This window comes from Monodelphis domestica, chromosome X (genome assembly GCF_027887165.1).
Source record: "Monodelphis domestica isolate mMonDom1 chromosome X, mMonDom1.pri, whole genome shotgun sequence".
In the NCBI taxonomy this organism is placed as follows: domain Eukaryota; kingdom Metazoa; phylum Chordata; class Mammalia; order Didelphimorphia; family Didelphidae; genus Monodelphis; species Monodelphis domestica.
The window spans coordinates 24,496,141-24,513,898 of record NC_077235.1 but is presented as its reverse complement, the minus strand read 5'-3'; the positions used below and the strand labels follow the sequence as shown (position 1 = coordinate 24,513,898).

Genomic DNA, 17,758 nt, shown 5'->3' with positions numbered 1-17,758 from the left:
GCCTGAGAACAGTCTTATCAAAAGGCCTACTAGATAAAAGAGGAATTAGATTAATTCTGCTGAGTCCCAGAAGGCAGAACCTAGAATTACTTCAGTGCAAATATTAATGTGCCTACTAAAGAGGAGGTAATGTGCTAGCCACTGGGGATACCAAGACCAAAACAAACAAGGAACTGATATTCTTTTGAAGGGACTTGAGTGTATGAAAATAAGTATGTTAGAAGGAAAACCAAGGGGGAAAAGAACAGCAACAACTGGAAGAATTAGAAATCATCAAGAGGATGATTTGAAATAATCATTTGATTATTTTTTTGAAATTTCAATTTTGAAATTGAATTTGAATTGAAATTGAAAATGAAAAATTTCAAATTTGAAAATCTGAAAAAAAAACTTGAAATAAAACTGAAAGGAAGACAAGAATTCTGGGAAGCCACTAAGATGTACAGGAGTTGTATCATAGACATAAGAGACAATATCCCAGATAAAGGCACAGGTTGGTTATCAGTTCAGGAATTTGGTAGGTCCATAAACAGTATGAAATAAGACTGGAAACATTTGCTCAAGATACATTATGAAGAACCTTTCACACCAGACTAAGGAGTGTGTGGTTGATCCTGCAGGCACTAGAGAGACACAGAAGTTCCTTGAAATGAGTTAGGCCTGCAGCTGATCTTGGTAGTCATAGCAAAGGATGAACTGGAAAAGAGAGAGACAGCAACCTATGTTAACCAATCAGGAGGCCAGTATAGCAGGTAAGAGGAGATTCGTGAACATTGGTGGTGGTCCTTTGAGAGGAAAGAAAGCAACAGCCTAGAGACATCAGAAATATTGCAGAGACAGAATTAACAATATTTGGCAACTGATTAGAGATAAGGTGAGGAGGATCCATAAACTCACATACCCAATTAATCAGAAAAGAACCCCAAGGATATACTCTACAGCTTAGCACTCTATTTAGAAAAGATACTCTTGAGGACTAGGAAGAGCCTAAGAATGAAAATAATCACATAATAAGCCACAGTAATAACCCAAATGAACCAAGATGACTGTCATTTCCAAACCAAACTATGGTACCATAGTTCTAAATACCCAAACTCAAAAGCTACATATCTGAAACTTTCCCACTAAGAGGAAAAGGAAGTTTCATCAGCTTCAAAGACCCAGCCTAGACTTTAAAACATGTGTTCCTCAGATAGGTCCTCTAGTCCAACATAGGAGCTTCCTTACTTCAAGCATTTTTTGACTTTCAGACAGCCGGAAAATCCCAATGGTTAATTAAAAGATTAATGTGCATTGCAAGGTAAAACTAGAAAGGGTAAAATGTAAACCAATAACAGATCACCTACTTCTGTACACAATGAAAAGTATAATGTATACTATTATAAGTGGCTGATTTGCCTTGCTACAAGGAATGTTTTTACCAGAAGCTACCTATTGCTTTCAGAATCAAATAACAAATGCTCATTTTGACATTCAAAGCTCTTCATAACTTACATAACTTAGCCACTTCCTACCTTTCCAGTTTTCTCACACATTGTTTCCCAATACACTGGCCTCCTCCTTGTTTTACAAATGAGACACTCTATCTCTTGGCTCTGGATATTTTCTCCAGCTTCCCCTCCATACCTGGAACATTCTCAGTTCTGACTATTGACTTCCCTGGATTCCTTTATGTTCCAACTAAAATCCCATCTTTTACAAGAAGCCTTTCCCAATCCCTCTTAATTCTAATGCCTTCTTTTTGTTAATTATTTTCTATTTATCACACATATATGTGAGAGAGAGAGAGAGAAAGAGAGAGAGAGAGAGAGAGAGAGAGAGAGAGAGAGAGAGAGAGAGAGAGAGAGAGAGAGATTGCTTTGGATATATTTGTTTTCATGTTGTCTCCTTCATTAGACTGTAAACTTCTTGAGGGCAGACAGAGACTGCCTTTTGCCTTGTTTTGTGCCTGGCACATAGTAGGTGCTTAATAAATGTTTATTGATTAATACTTAACAATTTTATTTATGCATGGGAATTGATATTTTTAGTCAGTAAATTATTCCCCAAGGGAATTAACTCCTCCCTCCTCTCCAAACAGTGTATAGATCCTATATGTGTATGCCCTTAGTGATTCCTCCCAATAACTCTATGAGGAGGAGCAAGGTGGTAAGATGCCTGGACCTGTGTTTAAGAAAAATCACTTAGTGGCTGACCAGAGAATGGACTGGAACAGGGAGAGACTTGAGGCAAGCCAACCCACCAGCAGGTGACTATAATAGTCTAGTATGAAGTGCTGAGGGCCTGTACCAGAACACAGTGTCAGAAAAGAGAAGGTGGCATATTGGAGAGATAGCACAAAGGTGAAATCAAAGAGGCCTTGGCAATCAGACTGGATAAGGGGGGATGAGAGATAGTGAGAAATCTAGGGTGACTTCCTAGGTCATGAACCTAAGAGACCAGGAGGATGGTGTTACTGTCTACAGTAGTGGGAGGCACAGCACAGTTTAGAGGGAAAGATGATGAGTTCCATTTTGGTCATGTTAAGTTTAAGATGCCTACTGGACATCCAGTTTGAAAGATCTACTATGCAACTGGAGATGCAGGGCTGGAGGACAGCAGAGAGGTTGGAGCATAATAGATAGATCTGACAATCATCAGAATAGAGAAGGTAATTTAATCCAGGGGAGCTGATGAGATTACCAAGTGAAGTATTTGGGTTTGGGGTAGAGTGTTGTACCTGAAGTCAGCAAAGACCTAGGCTCAAATCCTGTGTCTATCACTTATTAACTGTGTGACCAAGGGCAATTAATGTCTTCACTAAGTCTTAGTCCTTCATCTATAGAATGAGAACAATATCACCTTCACAAGGCTGTGAGCCTCAAATGAGAAAATGTATGTAAAATGCATGGCAAACTCTAAAATTCTCCATAAATACTAGGTATTTTTTCTATAGAAAGTTGTGATATTTTGATATATACATATATGTATTACACATGTATGTTTTACATGTGCATATATGTGTGTATATGCCTCAAGAGTTTTAATGGACACCATCCATTATAATTCTTCCATGACAATAAAAGTTTAAATTCCTATTTATCGTGCATATAAATATTTAACAAGCATAAAGGGTTGCAGCTGATAGACTTACGAATCAACGTGTAGAACACACTGGCCACTCCTTGAGCAAGCAGCTGCAACGATGGACTCTGGCAAACCTAAAAAATACACAAATATCTTTTAGAAGATAGAGAGAGAATACAGAATGAAAAGTTTCACCTTTTTTATGGCAGTATTAGACTTGAGGGGTAACTTATGGTCTTGAAAAACAATTCATTATGTGAGTCAAGTATTAAGGGGGAAAAATAATGATCATTGATTCAATTTTAGCTATGTCAGCTCAGTTTAACAAATTTCATTAGTTCAACTGTTCCTTATCGATGGCTCAGCCCAAAGCTCAATTATTTTAATATTTATAATATGCAAGTATTTTTAAGAGGCTATGTGTCAGGCATTTTGGGAATATAAATTCAAAAGTGATGGGACCCTGCTCTCAAGGAACTTGCATTCAAATGGGAGCACCCATAGTCGCAGATGAACAAACCAAGGATGTGAGCAAAATAAATATGGGGTACATAGATATGGTGAGATTAGCCTTTGAGAAAGTGAAGTACATCAATTCAGGAGAAAAAATAGTCTAGGCACAAGGGGAAGAGAGCATTGCAAAGGTGAGGAGTTGAGAGCTGGAGAGGTGTGTACATAGAAAAAAAGGAGGCAAACTGGAAAGGATCCACTGGAAAGAGAATGATAGCTAAAAGGAAGTCAAGGCAAACTCCCAAAAGAGACAATGGAAAGTACAATAAGGGCACAGAAAGAGGGATTTGGCCTAGGTAAGAAAAATTGACCACCTCTTCTTCCAAGATTGAAGCAAAGGGAGAGAATTGGGAATGTTGTCAAAGAGACATGAAACCTGGAAGTAGGAAGAAGATGGAGCTCTTGAAGGGATTAATTCAGAAATGAATTTGATACTTACTGAAGTATTAAAGATGTGACAATTATCTAAAGACAACATGACACTATTTGCCATATCCCATCTTATGGTACTACATTCACACATCAGGTGAAGCACTATTCCAGGAGGCAGCAATCAGTATCAAAGGGTCAAGGTTATAAAGGGAAGAAACTTCCCTGAGGTAGCCATGGGACCAGGATCTTGATAGGCTTTGGCTATAATGGATGAACAATATGACTGTGGAGTGTCATAGGTGAATTATGTAGGATGAATGGACTAACAACAAACCATGATATCTCTATAGTCTTCGTGCTGGCCATCTAAAGGTTCCTGTATGTCACCCATTTGGGAACTATGAAGAAAGGTCTCTAGCACTTTCTGTGGGACTTCGCCATCAAGTGAGATAATGTATATAAAGCACTTTGAAAATCTAAAATGCTTTTTAAAGGTCCGCCATTGTCACAGAATCTTCCATTTGGCTGGAGACAGCTAATCTTTGCACCCCAAACAAAAGAAAATGTTTTGAAAGCACAGGACCACTTACTTATGCTACCGGCTCTTTTAGTGTAATCCAACACAAGCATGCTCAGCTTATTACCACAAGAAAACAATATAGGCCCATCTTTTTGGCACAAGACTCCACTCCACAGGAGGCGAAGAACAGAGCATTGCACATCATACTATATAGTAAGTACCTAATTCTTTTTTATATGCACACTGAGGCAATTGACAGAGTGGAGTTCCATTGAAAAACCACATTAACCATCAGCTCCAGCTTCCTTCACTGAGAAAATACAGTTTTGGCAAATTCTTTGGGGATATACCCAAGGCCTTAAATACACAGAATATAAACCATTAAAAATCAGCACTTGGAAATAAGCCATCACAAAATTCCAAATGTAAGTCAACCTTAACTTTGGATATAATTCAGGAAAAACTAAACCAAAACGTGGAAGGGGAGGGCAGTAAGAGAAAACAGAAGGAAAGACTTAAGACATTACATTCAGTTCAATCTGTTAAATTTAAGTTATAGCACCCTGAATCCCAGAATATCTCCAACTATGTTATACCTACAAGAATAACTTTTTTATATTATTGAATTCAACCACTGTGATAACTTAATATAGCTAAAGTTGTGAATGGGGGGGGGGGGAAGCAAAGAAATTTCAAGGAGAATGAACAATTATTCAAGTTAGTACTGGCCTCCCAAGCCCAGCTTAATCCACACAATACTGGCAAGGGCTGGCTGGACAGTGTTACTAGGGGCAGTTAATTCCATAGAGAAGTTGTAACGCAAACACAATATGGCAATGATCAACTGCTGCCCAGGTTCAAACATGAAAGAGTTCAGATGTTAGTTGAGAAGATGATGAGCAACTGTTACATCTCAATGGGCTTAGCGATGTTATGCAGGACATTACCTATGTAGTATCTCCAGTTATGAGTACAAGGAATTTGATGCTCTTCAGAAAGGCCACATCAGAAAGCATTATAAGACAGCTTTGCATATTAAGAGAACTCATTAGATCCTTTTTCACTACTTCAAAACCCTGTACTTTCATCGGCTTGGTACTCCTTCTACCAACACAGAGCACCGATCCTCTACAACTCTATGGGGGCTTTTCTGGACTTGCTGTGGCTGAAAAAATAAAGGCAACCCAATGATGAACCAGTCCAAACTTAGCCAGGTCAGACAAAGACATCGATGGCCTGTCCTTAGGTTGTAAGAGCAAACACAAGCACTAATATGGCAATGATCAGAAATCTGAATTTGGGGTCCATACTCAAAAGTCCACTCGATTTCACTGGACCCATATAGGAAGCTTTTCCAGGGTGGCAGGACCTGCCAGAGTTTATGCTCTTCTGGCATAACCTGGAAGAAACCATAGAAACCTCCATGCTGCCTAGACAGACATAAATGTAGTAGGTATGCACACATACACCTTTTTTCCCCTATCTTTTCTAATTAACATTTAAACTGAGATTTAAAATTTGTGAAGAGTTTTACAGAGATTCTCTCACTTCCAAACGATCCTTGGAGGTAGGTATTACAGCTAACATGAAGTTAAGGAAAACAGGGTTCAGGAAGGCCTGGTAAATAGTGAGGAGAATTCCCAAAGAGAACATTTTTTCTACCAAGAAATGCAAGTCAACAACTGCTGAGCAATTTACTCTTAAGGAGTAGCCAATACCACTAAACTTGAAGACAAATGGTCATGGTTAAAGCCCAGTCAGTCAGTGACAGAGGTGGCATGTGAAGCCAGGTCTTCCTGACTCTGGGGCCAGTTCTTTACCTACTGTTTCATGGTACCTCTCAGTCACATCCCTAGTTAGAGCCAGAAAGTGTCGGGGGAAGATTTGAGCCCAAGTCTTCTTGTTTCTGAGGCTAGCACTCCAGAAAAAAATCTGATCCTGTTCTTCTAGAGATGGAGAATGATTAAATGGCTATTTACAGCTAACTACAGGAATGCAAACATAAAATTAGATCTCTGCAATGCTCAATTCAAAAAGATCTCAGAGCTCATTAACATAGCTACTACCCTACCATTCATTCCTGTCCAACCTGTTTTCTACATACTCCCAAATATTTATCACAGGAGATCTACCCACTATACTGGGGACCCTTCTTCACTTTTTATTAGCAACACAAGGATATTACACTTTCCACTGATGTCTTTCATCCACATCATGTGACAAATCCACTTCATTTCATTCATCTTTATTACGTTCTTTAAATTGATCCTCTTGCATAATTATTTGTCTGTAAAATATTAAAGCTTGTTTATGCTCACAAAATGCCTCTCTATTGCCCACCAGATTGGCCTTCTTCAGTTGACTCACAGTAATATAACAACACTGAAAGAATATTGGCATTAAAAAGATGGGTCCTTGTTTCAGAGATAAGCAAAAGAACTTTATAATTTCCCAAAAGCAATCTAACCTACTTTCCCCCTCCTGTGTTCAATTTTGGGTGCAATTCATTGTTCCTAGACATTATCCTTCCACTCTCTCAGTTCAGTAACTGAAGTAGTATCCTCAATTCCTCCCTCTCCCCCTCATCCCACAATTACCAATCAGCTGCCAAACATGAATTCCCAAGCTACACTTATATTTAATTACTTTGCGTGTATTTGTATTCATTAACTTTATACTGTTTCTTTTTTATGTACTTGTTGTCTCCATTAGGTTCTCTGCCACTGATAAGGAGGCTTAATTTATTCTTTGTACTTGCATCCCAAGTGCTTAATAAATATTTGTTGACTGATATCTGACCAAGATGGAAATGAGAGATGATCTCTGTAGTCTGAACAAGAAATATTCTTCATCCACTTAGTTGTACCAGTGTCAGTAGTTATACTCATCTCCTAAGAGTGAGGATGGATCTAATTTTGGAGGCTCTGCATGTTCTGAGACCTGCTACATGTTACAAAATGTCATACTCAAATGAGAGTATCTGGAAGACCACTGGATGTCCTCCATGACAATGGATAACACCTTTATTGAGCCTCTATGCCCCAATTTTATGCCTTGTTTGGCATCAGTTACAAAGGGTTGCCGAACAAGATTCTATTGATTTATCTTTCAAAGCCTCTTGCATAACTTTAACATATGCATAGCATCCATGTTGTTAGAGAGCTATTAAGATGATGTCTTGTTCTTTCAAATCAAATTATATTTAATATATTTATTAATGTGTTGATAATATATTATGATATTTGATATTGTATTATATCATGTGGTGTTATTAATTATTGGTGATAAATATTAATTATTAATTAAAATAAGAACAAATTTTATTTCATTGTTTTAACATAAAAATAAACACACAGGCATATAGCAAAATAATAAAATTATAGGCATCACTCAAATTTGAAAGAAGACACATTCAAGAAAAAAAGTAAAGACCATATTCTAACCAGTATAGTAGCCTTTTCCTACTTGGTCTGAATAATTGTCACTTTTGGTAGAAAAACAACTAGATGGTTATTTCTAGGTCTGCCTCTTTCTCTTGCACTTCCTGAAGCCAGGTCTCTGTAGGTTAAGCAGAGCATTAAGAAAAGTATTGCAATGTCCTGATCAAGGAATGCTTCATTATTATATTGAAATATCTGCTTTCAATAAGATGTATATACAAGTCAACATTTATTAAGTACCTATAGCTAGGTATTACAGAAAAAGATAAAAAGACGAAAAAGTAGCTTTGCGCTTAAGGAGTTTACATTCTACTAGAGATGGCCAGTGATGCAGTGGCTGGAGGAAAGGCCAAAGTTCAAATTTAGCCTCAGACACTTTACTAGCTATAAGACTGTCTGCCTCAGCTTCCTCAACTGTAAAATGGAGATCATAATAGCACCTACATAACATAACAGGATGTTGTAAGAATCTAAAGAGATAACACTTAGCACAGTGCCTGGCACTGGGTAGGCACTAAGAACACTTGTTCCCTTTTCTCTTCCTCCTACTAGAAAACACGAAAATGTAAAAGGTAAGTAAATATGAGATAATCTAAGCAATTGGATAAAATATGAATAACTCAGAAAAGGACCAGGAAAGATATTCCTGAGGAGGTGGAACCTGAGCCTTGAAGGACACAAAGGCTTCCAGGAGGCAGAGAAGTATAAAAGGAGCACAGTGCAGGCATGGGGGACAACCCATGCATAGGCAACTGGGTAGGAGAAATAATGCTTAGTTCTGGAAAGAGTAATACAGTTTGACTGGTAAGCCACTGAAATATCTATAAGCAAAGGAATGACAAGGTGTGCCTTGAGGAATATCACACTGGCAGTTGTGTGGTAGAAGAAGAGACTAAAGTCTGGGAGACCAATTAAGAGGCTTTTCAATAATCCAAGCAAAAGGTGAAAAAGGGTTGGCCCAGGAGAGAGAAGAGGATCCGGGAAGCTGAGTGGCTAGAAGGATGCTAGTGTCCACCACAAAAACAGGCAAGCGAGGAAGAAAGGATGGGTGGGGCAGCGGGGGAAGGAATCCATTGGGAATATGTTGAGTTTGAAAAATATAGATACCTTCACTAATTTGCTTGTCATCCTCCTTGCTCAGAGAGCCATGCAAGTCTTCTGTGTATTGTTCCAATAAACCATAAATCACCTTCATTTGTATTTTCCCTTGACATTTTCATCTAGACACCAGTTTGTAAAACTGATACACTACTCCAGGGTTAAGATGGCAGGGGTCTATTATCCTCATGTTAAGTGGGATTCAAAGTTTTTAAAAGACTAATAATAACCTCAGTCAAATCGCATGACTGACATTCCCTTTGTTTTCTTTCAGGAAAGTCACATGTTTGGCTCAGGGTTTCAAGATTTAGTCATATTGCAAAACCTGAAGCAGAAAAAAACACAATACTTAAACTTCTAGGTGAGTACACATGGCCCAAGGAATAAGTCAGGACATCTCATTTGAAACCAAGCATTCCAAAGTTCCATTTTAAACATCACTGAAACAATACTTGATTCATTTTGAAGTTAGAATGTTTTTTGTAACACCAGGCACACTAACAAAAAAAGAACAACCCCCCCCTAAAAAACCAACTTTCCTGCTGACACAGGAAGACCAGTTTCTGCTTCCAAAATGCCATTTACTATTTAGAAATTGTATTTCTTCTCATTTCATATTATCACATCTAGTTAAATACTCAATAGTCTGGAATCAGGGGCTACCTACAAGGCATAGAAGAGCTTTTTTATCAGCCTACTTGAGAATGATGACTTAAATATACAGGCATTCTGCCTTAAGACAATCTGGAAATCTCATCTTCATTTTATAAATAAATAGGTTTGTTCTTAAAGATTTATCTTTAATAATTTGAACAGCTCCTCTGCCTCAAAGGACACAATTTCTGGTATACAGTCACACAAATGAAATTACCAACACACACTAAGTGGCAGCTTTTTTTAAAAAATGCAGCTTCATAAAGAATCCAGGAAAATAGGCAAATACAGATAATCACCTGAACCAGAAAAGCCCAAAGCTCACTAATCTTAGTTTTGCTTCAACTGTAAAACTCAAATCTCAAGAATTTTCTCTAACAGAAATAGCCTGGAAGTCTTTCAAATTCAAACAATTGATGCTCTTAAAGGTAGTCAAAGAGTCCATTAAAGATGCAAACTGCAGAGCCAACTTGCTCTTTACCTATGGCTTTGGGGAAAAAAAATGTATAATTCTTAGACTGAAAAAAAAAGAAAGAAAGAAACTTGCTGTGGATGGATCACTTCTTTAACCATAAGTAAATATTAGTTCTTAAAGTCAGCGTACCATGATAGCTTGTGATGAGGGTAAATGAGGCTGCTGCAACACTGCACCCTTTTCAGTTGATGTTTTGTTACAAACTTGGCACAAGAAAACCTAAAAAAATATTTCACAAGCTCATGGGATGTTATATGATCATATAGCCAACTTGCCCTGTCTAGGTTTTCCCCACCAATGTTCTAAATACATATTTGTCTGTGCAAAATAGAGATGTGTTAGTGGGAAACTAAGGAAATGGGAGAAAAAATAAAGATAGAAAAATTATGAGTATAACAGTTTGGGCATCCTTAAAATATTCCAGAGGAATAAAACTATTAGTTATTCATTTTTCAAGATGTCCTTTCAATCTAAATCCTTAATGTTCAACTTCATCACTCACATCTATAATATTTGGGTTAGTTTTCCATGATATATTTTTTAAAACTGTATTAGTATCTGAAATTGATTTTTCCTAACACTATACTTACATAAGATAAACATAAAATAAAGTACTTACACCACTCCCAGCATATCGAACAATAAATAATAGATTCCCCTGACAGGACTTTGATGACCTGGCAAAGCCCGAGTGCTTTCAGCCAAAATCATATGAAACCATAAATCACTCTTTATTTTATAGAACATTTCAAAATGGATTCCTGCTTTCTACCTTGAAAGTCATTTCATGTGTTATTTATAACCAGTGAAGACCAGAATGGAAAGAAAATTGCATAGAACTAGAAAATTTACTGTGACTGCTTTTATAAAGGATAACTTCTTTTTAGGAAAAAAAATTAAAATTACTGACAAGGAAAAACTCGCAAATACAACAAGCTTTTAGAGAGCCACATCCTTTCTTTTTATAACTTAGTCTCAAATACAGACCTTGTGCACTATCATAAACAACTGCAAACAGCATTAAGGCTATAAGACTGCCAGGCTGAGCGGGGGAGATGCCAAGTGAGAGCAGTACAGCGAACTCTTCCTATTGCAAACCCAGGAATTGAATGACCCCATCATATTAAATGCTGGATTGCAGCTGAAAACACGTTTTTTCACTGCTTCTTATTGTCAAATACATATTAACATTTTATCCCCTGGATTTGCTCCTTGGCAAGATTTTAAATGTGAAAAAAGGGGGCATAGAACAACAGTGGTCCAGGAACTACTAAATCTAATATGTAAACATGGTTTAAACATCTGAATCTATTATAATAGTCTACAGTTACAATCACTCTGATCCTGAATGTGGCATATCTTAGAAGAGTATAATCATTTCAATATTGTGGCACTTACTTTTTGAATAGCTTTAATACTATTTGGAACCACTTTGGCCTTCTATGTAATTCCTGCTACATTAAAAACATGTTTCCTTAACTTACTGATTTGCTAAATTTTTGTTTTTAAAACACTTTGGTAGCTTTTCTAATACCAGTTGTATAAACATTAAGAATCTTATTTGAGGGGACAGCTGAGTGGCTCAGTGGATTGAAAGCCAGGTCTAGAGATGGGAGGTCCTGGGTTCAAATTTGACCTCAGACACTTCCTAACTTAGTGACCCTGGATAAGTCACTTAACTCCATTTGCTTAATTCTTCCCATTCTTCTGCCTTGGAACCAATACACAGTGTTGATTCTAAACTGGAATGAAATGGTTTTCTAAGAAAACAAGAAATCCTATTTGTCACCTTCAGTCCTGAACTTCAAGTCAAGGCAACTAGAATAGGTGCCTTGTAACAAGCCACTTCCTTCCTTTGGATCTCAGTTCAATCATGTAAAATGAAGGCATTAGGCCTTCTCATTTTTCAAATCCTTTGCAGCTAGCTCCCATGTGCAATCCCATCAGGTTTTCCTGGCCAATGATTCCAGCAACCTTGTCTTAGGGCTTCAAATATTATATCTTGTTATCCTCATCAACCGATAAAATGTCCCAGAAATGCCAAAATTCCAAGAACTAGTAACAAAAAAAACCAAGCTAGTAAACATTATAAGAAGGAAAATACATGTCACAAAAGATTTACAGTCATGCACTATAGACAACAACCGACTGAAGAAACATGGCAACTGCACATTAAAAAGTACACATGCTTACTTCTGCTATGTACCCCTCTAGCTAGACAAGTACTATGGGGCTAAGAGGGGTACCTGTTGGACAAAGTTGTAGAAATAATTGGCATCTATTTCTGGTTAAAAAATCTTGAAACTGCTTGTTGCATGTGCAGTCCAACTGTCTACATGTAGAAGAAGGAAAAAAACCTGCTTTTTTCTAATCCTATGTTCCAATGGCTAGTTTGGAAAAATGAAGCTAGCATCTTATGAGTACAATATTGCAGCCCGCAGTTTAATTATTTAAGGTAGCAAGGTGGCACAGGAGACACAGCACAGGGCTTAGAATCAAGAAGAGCAGGATCCAAATTCAGCGTCAGACACTTACTGAGAGACTCCAGACAAATCACTAACCTCTGGAATGCCTCAGTTTCTTCAACTGTAATTGAAGGATAATAGTAACATCTATCTCCCAGAGTTGTTGTAAGGATCAAATGAGATAATATTTGGGAAGCACTTAAGAATTCCTCAAGTACTAAATAAGATCAAGCCTTTATTATCATTTTAAAGGGTTTCATGGTCTAGCTAAAGAGCTTGGAAGATGAACAATGAGGTAAGCAGAACCAGGAGAACAAGGCCTACAATGGCCACAATAATGTAAAGGAAAGCAACTGAAAGCCTTCAGACCACTGTTCCTTGGAGGAATGGAAACCTTCTGGAAAGAAAAATGGGAGAAAGAGATCAGCAGTCTGATAGACAAGACTTCACAATTGGAGAAAGAGTTGGAAGCATCTAATAGAAGGGCAGACAAAGCTGAAAAGCAAAACCAGTCCCTAACGACCAGAATTAAGCAACTGGAAGACAGTGAGCACTGGGTAAGCTCCAATTTGAGTTCTTCCAGAGCTTGTGGATAATTTCCATTTTGGGAGGCATGTTTTGATTTTGTTTGGGTTTCATCCTCTTTCTCTTCTTTTCCTTGGGTACTCCCGCCATAAAAGTTTTCAATAGTCACCTTTTTCCCTTTCTTCCTGGAGGCTTGATTTTGGGCCATGTGAGCCATCCCTTTGGTGGTTTTGTTCCCCTTTCCTTTTTGGTCTGGGGTCTGGGTGAAATGGGCGGGTTTTCTGTGAATTTAGGTTGCCTCAGACTAGTTCTTCCCAGCCTCTGAGGTTTCTTAGAGCTCAGGACCCTGTTCTCAGCGCAGCCGCCCCTTTGCTCAGCGCAACCTCTCCTGTGTTCAGCATGGCCACCCCTTTGATCAGAGCAGGATTCTCCCATGAAACTGCCCTGAGAGGTCGTTTCCTTGCAGCCTTTAGATCCCAAAGACCCTGGTGTGCCTCCCCAGAGACGTTTCTCACTCACTCGCTGTCCCAGGGAGCACTCTGATACCTTACTCTGGTTTGGTGGGGGAGGGGTGGGGGGGAAGGGCGGCTCAGTTCGCGTTTTTCTGCAAGCTTTTCCTCCTTCTGATAGTGTGGAAATGTTCAAGCCCCAAGTACCTTCGTTTGAAGTTTTGAAGTGGTATTACTTAAACCTTACTCTCAGTGAAATCAACTCTGAGAGGGAAGAATATTTAGATCCAGTGGGATCCTGAATTCTATCTTATCCAACAGGGTAAGAAAGAAATGGAAATTAAGGAGGGGGAGAGGGGAGGGAGTATAAAAAGGGAGGGAAGGAGAGGGGGAAGGGGAAGGGAGCATAAAAAAGGAGGGGCTAGAAAGGGAAGCATACCAAGGGACTGACATACAAGGAGGACTGACCTAAAATAAATCACTGGTTCAAAAGGATATAGCTAAAGAAGAAAGGTCAGAACTAGGGGAAGATATGAAAATGTCATAACTTTGAACGTGAATGGGATGAACTCACCCATAAAATGTAGACAAATAGCAGATTGGATTAGAACCCAAAACCCTACCATATGTTGTCTTCAACAAACACATATGAGGCGGGTTGATACTCACAAGGTTAGAATTAAAGGATGGAGTAAGACCTTTTGGGCCTCAACTGATAGAAAGAAGGCAGGAGTTGCAATCATGATATCTGACAAAGCCAAAGCACAAACAGACCTGATCAAAAGGGACAGGGAAGGTAAATATATTCTGATAAAAGGGAGTATAGACAATGAGGAAATATCACTAATCAGTATGTATGCACCAAATGATATAGCATCCAAATTTCTAATGGAGAAACTAGGAGAATTGAAGGAGGAAATAGACAGTAAAACCATATTAGTGGGAGACTTGAACCAACCACTATCAAATGTAGATAAATCAAACCAAAAAATAAATAAGAAAGAGGTAAAAGAGGTGAATGAAATCTTAGAAAAATTAGAGTTATTAGACATATGGAGAAAAATAAATAGGGACAAAAAGGAATACACCTTCTTTTCAGCACCACATGGCACATTCACAAAAATAGATCATACACTAGGTCACAGAAACATGGCACTCAAATGCAGAAAAGCAGAAATAATAAATGTAACCTTTTCAGATCATAAAGCAATAAAAATATTGATCAGTAAGGGTACATGGAGAGCCAAATCAAAAATTAATTGGAAACTAAATAATATGATACTCCAAAACCTGTTAGAGAAGAAATCATAGAAACAATTAATAATTTCATTGAGGAAAATGACAATGGTGAGACGTCCTTTCAAACCTTATGGGATGCAGCCAAAGCAGTACTTAGAGGAAAATTCATATCCAAGAGTGCATATATTAACAAATTAGGGAGGACAGAGACCAAGGAATTGGAAATGCAAATAAAAAAACTTGAGAACAAACAAATTAAAACCCCCCAGAAGAAAACCAAACTAGAGATCCTAAAAATTAAGGGAAAAATTAAGAAAATCAAAAGTGATAGAACTATTGCACTAATAAACAAGACTAGAAGCTGGTACTTTGAAAAAACAGACAAAATACACAAAGTACTGGTCAATCTAATTAAAAAAAGGAAAGAAGAAAGGCAAATTAACAGCATCAAGGATGAAAAGGGGGACCTCACCTCCAATGAAGAGGAAATTAAGGCAATCATTAAAAACTACTTTGCCCAACTATATGGCAATAAATATACCAACCTAGGTGATATGGATGAATATTTACAAAAATATAAATTGCCTAGACTAACAGAAGAAGAAATAGATTTCTTAAATAATCCCATATCAGAAAAAGAAATCCAACAGGTCATCAAATAACTTCCTAAGAAAAAATCCCCAGGGCCTGATGGATTCACCAGTGAATTCTATCAAACATTCAGAGAACAGCTAACCCCAATACTATACAAACTATTTGACATAATAAGCAAAGAGGGAGTTCTACTAAATTCCTTTTATGACACAAACATGGTACTGATCCCAAAGCCAGGCATGCCAAAAACAGAGAAAGAAAATTATAGACCAATCTCTCTAATGAATATAGATGCAAAAATCTTAAATAGGATACTAGCAAAAAGACTCCAGCAAGTGATCAGAAGAGTCATTCACCATGATCAAGTAGGATTTATACCAGGGATGCAGGGCTGGTTCAATATTAGGAAAACCGTCCACATAATTGACCACATCAACAAACTAACCAACAAGAATCACATGATTATATCAATAGACGCAGAAAAAGCCTTTGATAAAATACAACACCCATTCCTATTAAAAACACTAGAAAACATAGAAGGGTCGTTCCTAAAAATAATAAACAGTATATATCTAAAACCATCAGCTAATATCATCTGCAATGGGGATAAACTAGATGCATTCCCAAGAAGATCAGGAGTGAAACAAGGATGCCCATTATCACCTCTATTATTCGACATTGTACTAGAAACACTAGCAGTAGCAATTAGAGAAGAAAAAGAAATTGAAGGCATTAAAATAGGCAAGGAGGAGACCAAGATATCACTCTTTGCAGATGACATGATGGTCTACTTAAAGTATCCTAGAGATTCAACCAAAAAGCTAATTGAAATAATCAACAACTTTAGCAAAGTTGCAGGATACAAAATAAACCCACATAAGTTATCAGCAATTCTATATATTTCCAACACAGCTCAGCAGCAAGAACTAGAAAGAGAAATCCCATTCAAAATCACCTTAGATAAAATAAAATACTTAGGAATCTATCTCCTGAAACAAACACAGGAACTATATGAATACAACTACAAAACACTCTCCACACAACTAAAACTAGACTTGAACAATTGGAAGAACATTAACTGCTCATGGGTAGGACGAGCCAATATAATAAAAATGACCATCCTACCCAAACTCAATTATCTATTTAGTGCCATACCCATTGAACTTCCAAAAAAAATTTCTTTACTGATTTAGAAAAAACCATAACAAAGTTCATTTGGAAGAACAAAGGATCAAGGATATCCAGGGAAAAAATGAAAAAAAAAAATACAAAGGAAGGGGGCCTTGCAGTCCGAGATCTCAGACTATATTATAAAGCAGCGGTCATCAAAACAATTTGGTACTGGCTAAGAGACAGAAAGGAGGATCAGTGGAATAGACTCGGGGTAAGTGACCTCAGCAGGACAGTATACGACAAACCCAGAGAACCCAGCTTTTGGGATAAAAATACACTATTTCATAAAAACCGCTGGGAAAATTGGAGGACAATGTGGGAAAGATTAGGTTTAGAACAACACCTCAGACCCTACACCAAGATAAATTCAAAATAGGTGAATGACTTGAACATAAAGAAGGAAACTATAAGAAAATTAGGTGAACACAGAATAGTATACATGTCAGACCTTTGGGAAGGGAAAGATTTTAAAACCAAGGAAGACTTAGAAAGAGTCACAAAATGCAAAATAAATAATTTGGAATACATCAAATTAAAAAGTTTTTGTACAAACAAAATCAATATAACTAAAATCAGAAGGAAAGCAACAAATTGGGAAGCAATCTTCATAAAAACCACTGACAAAGGTTTAATTACTCAAATTTACAAAGAGCTAAATCAATTGTACAAAAAATCAAGCCATTCTCCAATTGATAAATGGGCAAGGGACATGAATAGGCAGTTCTCAGCCAAAGAAATCAAAACTATTAATAAGCACATGAAAAAGTGCTCTACATCTCTGATAATCAGAGAGATGCAAATCAAAACAACTCTGAGGTATCACCTCACACCTAGCAGATTGGCTAACATGACATGAATGCTGGAGGGGATGCGGCAAAGTAGGGACACTAATTCATTGCTGGTGGAGTTGTGAATTGATCCAACCATTCTGGAGGGCAATTTGGAACTATGCCCAAAGGGTGATAAAAGACTGTCTGCCCTTTTATCCAGCCATAGCACTGCTGGGTTTTTATCCTAAAGAGATAATAAGGAAAAAGACTTGTACAAGAATATTCATAGCTGCACTCTTTGTGGTGGCCAAAAATTGGAAAATGAGGGGATCCCCTTCAATTGGGGAATGGCTGAACAAATTGTGGTATATGTTGGTGATGGAATACTATTGTGCTCAAAGGAATAAT

General features: G+C 37.6%; 1 protein-coding gene and 1 non-coding gene across 10 annotated transcripts in view; both read right to left on the bottom strand.

Annotated features, from left to right (window-relative positions):
- CHM (CHM Rab escort protein) overlaps positions 1–17,758 on the bottom strand; it is a 555,159-nt gene that overhangs the window by 522,665 nt on the left and 14,736 nt on the right. For all 9 annotated transcript variants that reach the window (XR_008914554.1, XR_008914555.1, XR_008914556.1 and 6 more), the window contains exon 2: positions 3,134–3,200. Coding sequence is in view for 4 of the 9 variants with exons in the window: in XM_056808972.1 (XP_056664950.1) it covers positions 3,134–3,200 (67 nt within the window). In the remaining 5 variants the exon portion in view is untranslated. The remainder of the gene's footprint in view (positions 1–3,133; positions 3,201–17,758) is intronic.
- LOC130456205 (U6 spliceosomal RNA) lies at positions 9,002–9,110 on the bottom strand. The gene has a single exon (XR_008914799.1). It is a non-coding gene; the product is annotated as a U6 spliceosomal RNA (small nuclear RNA).